Source organism: Cynara cardunculus, unplaced genomic scaffold, assembly GCF_001531365.2.
Source record: "Cynara cardunculus var. scolymus isolate 2C unplaced genomic scaffold, CcrdV1 Un_Scaffold_894, whole genome shotgun sequence".
Classification (NCBI taxonomy): Eukaryota; Viridiplantae; Streptophyta; class Magnoliopsida; order Asterales; family Asteraceae; genus Cynara; species Cynara cardunculus.
This window is the reverse complement of record NW_020200641.1, coordinates 46492-57285: the sequence shown is the minus strand read 5'-3', so window position 1 is coordinate 57285 and position 10794 is coordinate 46492. Positions and strand designations below refer to the sequence as shown.

At 33.4% G+C, this 10794-nt stretch overlaps 2 protein-coding genes across 2 annotated transcripts; one reads left to right on the top strand and one right to left on the bottom strand.

Annotated features, from left to right (window-relative positions):
- Positions 1 to 292: 292 nt before the first annotated feature.
- Positions 293 to 5081, bottom strand: LOC112502080. Its single transcript, XM_025105904.1, has 2 exons — positions 4837 to 5081; positions 293 to 609 (listed from the first exon to the last, which is right to left on the bottom strand). The coding sequence occupies exons 1-2, from the start codon at positions 5002 to 5004 to the stop codon at positions 562 to 564; spliced, it is 216 nt and encodes a 71-aa protein (XP_024961672.1). The 5' UTR covers positions 5005 to 5081; the 3' UTR covers positions 293 to 561.
- Positions 5082 to 8819: 3738 nt separating this feature from the next.
- On the top strand, positions 8820 to 9316 carry LOC112502082 (mitochondrial import receptor subunit TOM7-1-like). The gene has a single exon (XM_025105905.1). The coding sequence runs from the start codon at positions 8848 to 8850 to the stop codon at positions 9064 to 9066; it is 219 nt and encodes a 72-aa protein (XP_024961673.1). The 5' UTR covers positions 8820 to 8847; the 3' UTR covers positions 9067 to 9316.
- The last annotated feature ends 1478 nt before the right edge of the window (positions 9317 to 10794 follow it).

The window sequence follows — 10794 nt, the reverse complement described above, 5'->3', positions numbered from 1 at the left end:
GTTTTGCCCTCATTCAGCCACAAAAATGACACTCCTACGTTTTTATTTAAAGCATCGTCTCCTTCCCAAATGAGACACCCCGTCGTCAACCTCTTTATGATTTTTTGTTTTGATGTTCAAATTATTAATATTGGGAGGTAAATCGGTTGTTTATGTTATTCAGACTGTTGGTTCAGATACAAAAAGTAAACAACACTCATTTATCCAGACAGACAAATTTATCCATACAGGACTTGATAAAAAATTTGGTACACAGACCTTTTCTCCTCTGTTTTCGTGAAAAATCCTGGCTTTGTAAAACAAAAAATTACAATCACTCACTTCTGTATATGATAATAGTAAGAGCATATAGCAGTTTCTTATTTCAACTGCTGCAAATGAAAAAGGGAAACAAGAAACACAAGTAAACTGGTATACAGTCTCCAAGTAGAAGGGTCTGGACAATCAATACAAACAAAAATCACTGATTGAAAGAGGTGCATCTAGTTTGTGAAAAGAAACCTGGATTCTTTCCATCAACATGTTTGTTATTCATTCAAATACCATTTTTAGAGGTAGGAATCACATGAACTTCCTGTAGGGTCTCTTGTTGTCTTCATCTTGCATATGCTGTCAAAATTATAACATATGAATGTTAATATACTTATCCACAACCACAATAAAATAACATTTTCATACATATATATATATATAGGGTTGGGTTCACGTGAGACCAATGGTTTTTCGTGAGACCCGTAAAACCAATTTATGTTCATTGATCAACTTTATAAGATAATGACCTAATATTCTAAAGTTGTACGGTGGCAATTTTGTGATTATTGAGAAATCTCGTAGCAATTTTGTGATGATGAATGTTCAGATTGTAGATCTAAATCAAAGGGTTGAAAATTGGTCTTATGGGTCTCAGGAAAAACCATTGGTCCCACATGATCCAATGTATATATATATATATATATACACACACACACACACACATAAAACTGATGAAATTTGATCACCAAACAAATAAATACAGTGTCACATCACAAAATTTCTATCGTACAAAGAAAAAGAATGATGTTCAAATTATCGAAAGGTCAAAAAATGTCTCACATGAATGAATAAATGATAAATGATGAGCCAAACTATTGATTTGATGACCATTTGTGCATAAAACCATATAAAGCAGGTTTCATACTGTTGAATTAATAAGCATAATTTCTGAATCAAAGATATTATTTACATTCAAGCATGGTTCTTCACTACATTATTGCAATAATAGACCATTAGCTATGTAACATTCACATGTGCATGCAAGGGCCAGTGAGTGAGAATTAAACTTAATACAACTGATATATAAAACCAAGTTTGTTCATATCGACATATAAATGGAACTATCGAGAACTCTCATGTCAAACATGATTTTCACATAATTGTTTCATAAATTTGTAATGCTAAAACAAAAGCAGGTTCCTGTTAAGTAGAAACAAGATAGATAAAGGTTTGTTTGTTAGATTCCTGGCTGAAGCATATCAAAGAAACTAATAAGTCATTGGTTAAATCTATAATTACAAGGGAAAAATGAGAGAAGAAAACTAAATATCCTAGAACCAAGACTGGTAAAGTCAAGGAAAGTAAAATAAACTATAAGTTTTGCTTCTATCAGATTTCAAGCTGCCATTCAGATAAATGTTTTTACACTTTTCTAAACATCCCTACCTAGGGGCTGTTTAAGCCACCTAGGCATAAAGGATCCTTCTACCACTTTGAGTAGTCTGATCTACTTAATCTACTGCCTAGGAGTGATGCATTCCACCGAGCTCCATTTAATGCTTTTTCGAACATTGCCACATTGGTACTTTCAGGTTAATTTATGAGTATCGTTGGAAGAAGAATTGAGGGTTCCTATGTTGTGGGTATGTCATAAATGCGCATCCTTCCATAGTTTTCGCTCTTTTCAACCTTCCATCACAGAAACTATCAATGACTCTGCATTATGGCTAGTAAATGCATCAATAGACATAATACAATCTTTAAAATATTCATAGTTATAAAGTTCCAGGGCATAGCATCTTTTTCTGTTGATATAAGTATTTCTGCTCAGTATGTATGTAGCACTCTAGCAAGCTACTTTTTGTGGTTTCAGATGTTGATGCATGCTTTAGTTCATTCTACCATTAAAAATGGTACTCTGATAACAATTTAACTTGTGGGTTTATTAAAAGAACAGTTTGGAGAAATATTAAGATCAAAAACTTTCACCTTTGTGAAGCATTCATCGTATGGAAAGTCTATTACTCAGTAATCACCATAAAAATATCTTTCTTTCAAATAACTAAAAAGCCGGTGGTTGGCACCCTTCTAAGTTCTAGCCCAAGATTAAGAACCTCTGCATCAACCATTCCCTCGCTTATGACATAATGGAACAAATAAAAGCTGATGTCATCACATGTTTCAGGTGTTCATTCTATCTGCATGGTTGGATATCTTATATCGGCCCAAAAGCAAAGTTACCCAGGTCAAAGTTCGCTTCAATCGGTGTGCCACATTGCCAAAATTCCTACGAAATGGTGAACAACTAAGGTTTAGACCATACTCTCGGCCACAACTCGACATTTTCCTAAAAATTCACCTTTAAAGTGAAAATTGGACATAAAGAAGGTAGTATGAGAGTGAGAGGACAATGATTTTATTACTAAATGATGTTTAGTGATAAAAATCTGTTATTGACTTCTAGATCTACTTCTTCCCTGAGGAGGGTGTTTCCTCCAAACGTACAAATACAAATCGCTTTTCATCATCTTGACGTTCAAATCATGCTGAATCGACACTTACATATTCCTAAGAAAAATCAATTCATTTTTATCCCTTGAAATGCCTAAAGATGACTTTTAAGTATATCTATAGAAAATAAAGATGCCATGTGGAATTTGATACAATGATTTATAAACTGTGATTTTATAAATTGCATTTCTTTAGGATAAAAGGTTTGGTTACAAGAAAGGTGTTTTTTGAAGAAGCAAAAACAAGCCGAATGATATTAAGTTCTACTAGAGCACATGAAAATTGGAAACCAACAAAAACACAGGTAAAATTGATGTATGCTGTTTTGGAAAGTTCGCTAAGCAGTTGGGTCATATATTTCATGACAAAATTACAAGTCATTAGCTCTTACATTAGAACAAAGATTTCACATTTTTGGCAGGAATGGCACACTTGGTGCATGCTGTAGAATTTAAGCCTTAAACGTTGACCCATAAGCATGAGTTTTAAGTAGATTTATGAAAATATAGATGAAGCTCATATGTAATACAAAACAGTGTCTTTTAAACTAGATTGAATTGAAATGGATAGTTTTGGTTTAAAAAAAGTGGAATGATGTTAATTCTATCAGAACCTTTAATAGAAAACTAACAAAAACATAAAATAAAATAAAAAGATGCAGTGCATGTTCTAAGCCCTTCAGTGAGAGTTGGGTCCTATACTTGAAGATAAAACTAAAAGTCTTTAGCTCATTACATTGGGACAGAGATTTTACATTTTTAGCAAGGACATCACACATCATTCATGTGATAGATAGAACTCAAACCTTAAATCTTCTCCAAGAAAGTGAGATGCCTTGCCACTAGGCTATTATCTTGACCTCACCGTCCTTGCCATTTACAATTCTGATTGTTTATTTTTGAAAAAAAATGACATTTACCTATAACACCTGTTTAGAATAATTACTTCTAGCTTATAATTCTATGAGATCGCATTAGCCTTCTCCACTAACCTTTTTCCACCATTCCAGAACTTTAGCTTCACCCTTGCAGTAGTATTATAGTCTGCTGCTACCATCACGGTGAATTCATATCACTAAAGAGTACTATTTACCATATCATATGCATTTTAGAGCACTTTCTTGACTTTTGGTTCGTTCTACCCCACTGAAATGTATTAAGAAACTCTGACTTGAGAGCTGATAGTTGAATCTATTGCATTTTACATACATGAATAGATGTTTGATAAGAGAAACAACAGCTCAAGGAGACTAAACCAAGGTTAGCTTCTTGATGAGCTATATCAATTACTTGACCAATTAGAAAGGATCGCTATATAATTCATTTTCAAGCACAGAACTGAAGTCCAATTAATTACAAAATTTCATGTTTCATAATCTATAAGAATATACCTTCGGTTCATGCTCGGTTCCCCCAGTTTAATCTGGAATGAAAATTTGGGATTCTGGGGAATGGGCCTGTTATATTATATAATACCAAACATTTTCTTTTTTATTTCATTCCTATTGATTACTGATTCATACCTCTAACCAAACACCCCCTCAGTCTAGTATCTTGGATTTGATTAGTAGTTCCTTTTACGGCCTTGAGACAAATAAATCACATAAGGCCACCATTATAATAAATTTTAAGAAATGACTTATCAAATGATTATGCAGGTCAGAAGTGCTTAATAGAATTAAAACATCGCATATCAGCAAAGTAAAGTTCAACAGCAAGCCCTATATCATGACCCCAAAAAGCATTTAAATTTCCTCTTACTCCCGTTATCTTTGTCATTGCCAACCTCACAATTTTGCGAAACAAAACACAGAAATGAAACATCATTACGCTTATGAAATAACATATATCTTCTGGTCTGACAAATTGTTAAGCTATCCACACTTACTCTTTTCAATTCCTCAAGAATCAGATATGTTAACATCAATCATCTAATCATGGAAATCAAATTCCATATTTATTCTTTGAAATTTGAGGCAGTATGCGAAACTGGATGTTAGATAGAGCATATGCACAACAAAACATCACTACTTCAGATCTACAACAGAAAAAGATACAAAGTGAATATACTCACAAATTCACGGACGATGCCCTTGTACACCAAGTAAGGAATTGCGACGCCAAAAATTCCAACAAGAGCTAGGTTACGACGAGTCCATCGGAAATTTTGCTCCAGATTCTCCCTCACTGTGCCCCATTCTTCAACGAATTTGTTCTTGTTGGCCTCCATTCCTCCACCCATTTTGGCTGTCCGATCTCTACACAGTCGTCGTTCTTCCCCTTTCTCTCTCACACACAAACACGCTCACTCAGCAGCCCTTATTATGATGTTCAGAACTGGGGTTGTTTGGAAATAGGGTTAGTGAGTTAATATCATTTTGGCCCTTAAAGAATACACAAGATACATTATCACCCCCTTAACTTTATGTAATTACTTTTCTGTCATCAATTTTACACTACAAAAATACTTGCTTGCTTATGCATTTTCCTTGAAAAACAAGTCCCTAGCCCCTAACTCTGTTAACCAGTCTGTCATCGGCAACTTTCTCATTTCGAATGATTTAGTCCATAAATTTTTTTCTTAAATGAAAAACCATTAAACTTTTTCGTTTTTAATGATCAGGTCCCTGAATAGTTTTTTGAATAATAAATCATCAAACTTTTAAAAATTACTCGCCTACATTATTTTAACTCAAAAAAATTATCTGAAATCAGTTAGGATGGCTTTAAAGTAAAAAAAGAAAAACTTAAATCGATTATCTTAATCCTACGCCATTCAAATCCCTCGTCATCTCATCGTCGTTTGCTCTCTATAATCGTCCATCATCGATATTGGCTCCTGTCATCGATCTCACTATTTTTTATTTTTTTTTATTATCCATTCTTTATGTCTATATGTGTTTTATTAAATTGTTGTAAACGATGGAGAATTGAAAGAAAAACAGATCAAAAACATAGAGATTGATGGCATGGGCCAACAATCTGCAATGGACGGTAGAGAGAACGGACAACGATAGGGCGACAAGAAGTGGCGAGGGAGAATGATGTTGCGTGCGAACGGTTTGAATGACGTATGATATGGTATGGTTTAGGAACACTAAAATTGATTTATGTTTTTTACTTTAATACATTGGTACTTGGTTACGTGTAACTTTCTTGGGTTGAAATAACTGTAAGTGACCGGTTTTAAAAAGTCCGATGGTTTATTTATTCAAAAAGGTAGTTAAGAGACTTAATTATTCAAAACTGTTTAATGATTTTTTTTTCATTCAAAAAAATAGTTTCGTGACTTAATCATTCAAAATGAGAAAATTGAATGGTTTTTTCATCAAAAATATTTAGGGACTAAACTATTCAAAATGGAAAAGCTGGTTGGATTGTTTTTAAACATTTCTTTTGAATATGTAATTCAAGGGACTTTTTCTAATAGTCATGATTGTTTGGGTCACATTCTATGAAACTCAATTAATTTTATAAATCCTTGAAATTAACAACTGAAAAAAACATCCAATCAATCTAAGGAGACTTGAACGGGTGACCAGTAAAGAGCAAAACAAGGGTTCACTTAGAGATGAAAATGGGAATCGAAATGGGAATGTCTAGATAACGGAAATGGAAATGTATACTGTATTGGTGTTGTATGTTAGATACTGATGAACCATTATCATTATATATATATATATATATTTGCATCATTGTCATTTTTTTTATTTCAATATTTTTGTTTTATGGGTTTCTTATATTTTGTTGTTGTTGGTACGTAGTGTTGTTAACAATGGCCAATGTTATAGGCTTGTATCATCCTTTACGGTTGTCGTCATTCAACTTCATGTCAGTATGAGGGAAGCAAAAGTGAAGAGAGAGAGAGAGAGAGAGAGAGAGAGAGAGAGAGAGAGTGTGTGTCGTTGTGCCACAAGGAAAGGAAAAGAAAACATAGATCGCATTTCATTCACCTTAATTTGTTAAAACATGCTCCATTACCTAGTATTTGATAGTGGCCTATTTTATTACCTCAAACCAGACATCGTTAATAATTTTCAAGTCCATTCCCTGCCAAAGTATGTTTCATTATCCGTATAATATATGCTCACGACACGTGTCACATAAAAATACTACTGAGGAGCGAGAAGTATGTTAGCCTATAGGGTTGCACATAAATAATATGTTTGCTTCCATTTGTAGAAACCCGAATTAAATCAAGTTGATTTCATAATTAATTATTTTTGTGGATAATTATGTAAACATGTATTAAAAAATGTAATTATGATAATTATAAAGTGTCATATAAAATATGTATAATTATATTAATGTTTTAAGGTAATTATATAATTATTTGATTTATGAACTAACTGTAAGACAGTTCATATAAATAAGGTGTTAGGCTAAATCAATTCAAACTGATTAAATAAATTAGATTTAACTTTCATAAAATATACATAAAGTTAAAACATTTTCTTTTTTGTAATATACATATAGATTTAGGGTTTTGAGCTAGCACCCAGTAGAGGCGCAAAACGTATTCCTGTGTGGACTACCATAGAGGAAACTTAATTTGGTGTTTAAGTGCCTCGTCAGATCCTACTAAAATCTTAAAGATACAACTATAAACACCCTAATGAATCGTTTAAACCTTTGTTTTAAAGTACATCATTGAATCCAATTACGTTTATCAGAAAATAGTTTTCTGATAAATTTATAACCTAAAATTTTAACTTCCTTTGCGTAAACGGTTACAAAATTGTTACAACCTCGTATTTGGTAACACTTAATTTTATTACTTCAAATCAGATATCATTAATAATTTTTAACTTCATTCCCTCCTAAGTAGTGATGGCCAAAAACCGGTCTCGGGCCAGTCCCAAAAATTCTCATAACCGACCATAACGGTCCCGGTCGAAAAAGTTGAGCCCGGTCAAGCTTTATTGTAACCGGTTACGGGGCGCCGGTCCCAGTTATTAAAAAAAATATATTTTTTATTTTTATTTTTTTAATGATATATATTTTTAATAAATTATAAAATTTGTAATTGAGTCACTCAAATACACTTTAAAAATGCGTTTTATTATAATTAGAATTACATTGTCTTACAAAATATAGCGAGAAAACGATAATTGTGAACGTTTTTTTGTTTTTTTGCAAATCGAGAACTTGATATATAAATTCCTCAACCAAGACACTTATATATAGTGTTTAGAAAGCAAAAAAAAAACAAAAAAAAACCCAAAAAAACAGCTACATTTAAAAAAATAGCTACATTTTTTGAAAAATCGGGCTGGGCCAGGCCGGTCCATAACCGATCCCGGTCCGGTGAATTACCCAAAATCCATAACTGATCCCAGATTTCGGTTTTTTAACCGGTCCCGGTCCTCCGGCGGTCCTGGGCAGGTTTGGCCCTCACTACAATCCTAAGTAGAGATGGCCAAATCGGCCCGGCCCGGCCCGAGACCAACAAAAGACCGACTTGGTCTGGGACCGGTAAGGACCGGTTATGGGACCGAAAACCGGGACCAGTTGAGGTTTTTGGTAGTTTCGTGGGACCAGGACCGACCAGGACCGGTTATGGGACCGACTATGGATTGGCCCGGCCCAACTCGAAAATTCAAATAATTTTATAAATAAATGTATTTTTATAAGAAAACGTAATTTTAATTATATTAAAATGCATTTTTAAAGTGTATTTGAGTGACCCAATTATAAATTTTATAATGTATTAAAAATATATATCATTAAAAAAAAAAAAAAATCTTATTTTTTAATGCAAGGACCGGTTGGGACCGGGACCGACGGCCTATAACCAGTTATGAAGTACCTTGACCGGTCCTATCATTTTCGACCGGGACCGGTTATGGCCGGTTATGAGAAAGGTTAGGACCGATTGGGACCGACCCGGGACCGGTTTTTGGCCATCTCTAGTCCTAACTCCTAAGCAAAACATGTTATATTTATTGGGCCTAGTTAATCCCCTTTAGTTATCCATTGGGCCGTCTATTTTTCAAGAACACAGCCCATTAAACCCACTATTTTAGGGCTCTTATACCTCTAATTCTAAACGCCATCGCTGGAGCATCGATCAAGAAGAACAAGCATGTCGTCGAAGGTGGTTCTCAAGGGAAAAGGCAAATCAACGAAAGGATCGAAGCCATCCGTTGATAATTCAACATCAAAGCTCTTTAAAGAATGGAGCACATGGACGATCAAGAAGGCTAAAGTCATCACTCACTATGGATTCATACCATTGATCATCGTCATCGGCATGAACTCCGATCCTAAACCCTCCATCTCTCAGCTTCTCAGCCCCGTTTGATCGGTAATTATTTTTCAGTACTCGTCGACTTCAATCTTCAAACGAATCAATTCACTCTATATGGAAACATCGATTACTATAATGAGTTTAGGGTTTCTATTTTCTGTTTTTGTGCATTTGAGGATTTGGGTTATTCATCCTTTAGATAGATCCTGCTAATTGTCTTTTTGTGTTATGACTTAATAATATTTAGGAGATGTTATGATACATTCGTCCTTATTCATATTAATTCATATGATTTGCATTCACTCACAAGCAGATTTCTTGATTTTTGTTACTTTTTTGGTTTTTCTTTCAGAATGAGAGGAGCTGTTTCTGTTATTTGGCTTTGTGTTCTATTGCCCTAACTATGAGATTATGCATACATATGCTTGTGATTGTTACCTATATCATATATATGCAAGTTACATCATTAAAACTTTTAAAAAACATGGTATTGGCCATTTGCCAGTTGCTAAATGGTTTGGTGTAGTATGAATAAGAGGCTCTTGTGATATGGTGTAAAATGAAATATGATTGTTTAGAATGAAATTAGAGTGCTAAATGGTTTAGGGAGGTCCAAGATACAAGATCATATAGAAGGTTTTTGAACCATTATGAGACTTTTTTTTTTTTTTTTGTCAAACAAGATTAACCTCTTAACGGTTTAGAAGTTACCTCTTAATAGAACTATTAAAAAGTAAACAGATAACCCCTAACTAACCAGATGTCACCCTTTAACTTTATTTATGTTAGCACCATATACACTAACATTTATAAACATATACAAAAGAGTGATAAAACAAAATCCATTCTAATCTTTTGTTCTGCACGATACGGTAGTCAAAGATACCATGTCAGCCAATACCGTTACCTGTCAACGCTTAATTGGTATGAAAATCTTATACTATGTACCAACTGTACTTAGAACCATGTTTTTTGGTTAGTACATGTTGGTATTAGTTTAGTACCAGCATTGTAATTGCTGAAGTGAAGTTATAATGTTCAATAATTGAAGAACAAAAACTAAAGTTCAATTTTCAATACTTCAAAAATTAATACAAACATGCAAGTATTGAATTATTCATTAATAACAAACAAATACATAATTAATTAGTAAAGTCGATATGGTATAATCAGGGGCGAATCTATTAAGGGTTGAGCGGAGTCTTGTGCACCTGCTCCACTCAATTATCGTAAGAGAGAGAAAATGTCATGCCTTGAAAGTGCACTCGCTTAATTACGAGAGTGCCCTTAAATATTTATAAACCAAATTTATAACAAGGATTTGAAGCGGATGAGATGGTTGTTCCAATTCTGATATGAGGTTAGAGGTTGGAGCTTCATTCTTAGCAAATTTCTAATGTTTTATCTTTAATGGTTCATGTATAAAACAGTGTGGATGCAATGCATGTTTAAAACTCCAATTGACAAAAAATAGCTCCTGAATGTGTTTATAATGAATGACCTATTGTTCACAAGCTGTTAATATTGTGTTCATACATGTTTTATTTATTTATTTCTTTTCGTATAATAGCTATTCTTGTTATGTTCATATTGTGTTCATAAATGCTATACAGTCTAAGTTCATATTTATGTCAATTTTTTGTTCGTATTTGACACAATGGTTCATATATATATATATATATAGAGGAGCGATCAAATGAAAACCATTCCAATTTGTAAAAACCGTAAAAACTACTCTCATTCGTCGATTTCATTGTTTAATTTTATGAAATTTTTTCATGA

Bases quoted from the DNA above. Each gene is read 5' to 3' on its own strand.
- LOC112502080 (XM_025105904.1), bottom strand. From the start codon at position 5,004: ATGGGTGGAGGAATGGAGGCCAACAAGAACAAATTCGTTGAAGAATGG. The intron at 610-4,836 runs GTGAGTATATTC...TAATTTTGACAG, and splicing joins AGGGCATCGTCCGTGAATTT to CATATGCAAGATGAAGACAA.
- LOC112502082 (XM_025105905.1), top strand. From the start codon at position 8,848: ATGTCGTCGAAGGTGGTTCTCAAGGGAAAAGGCAAATCAACGAAAGGA.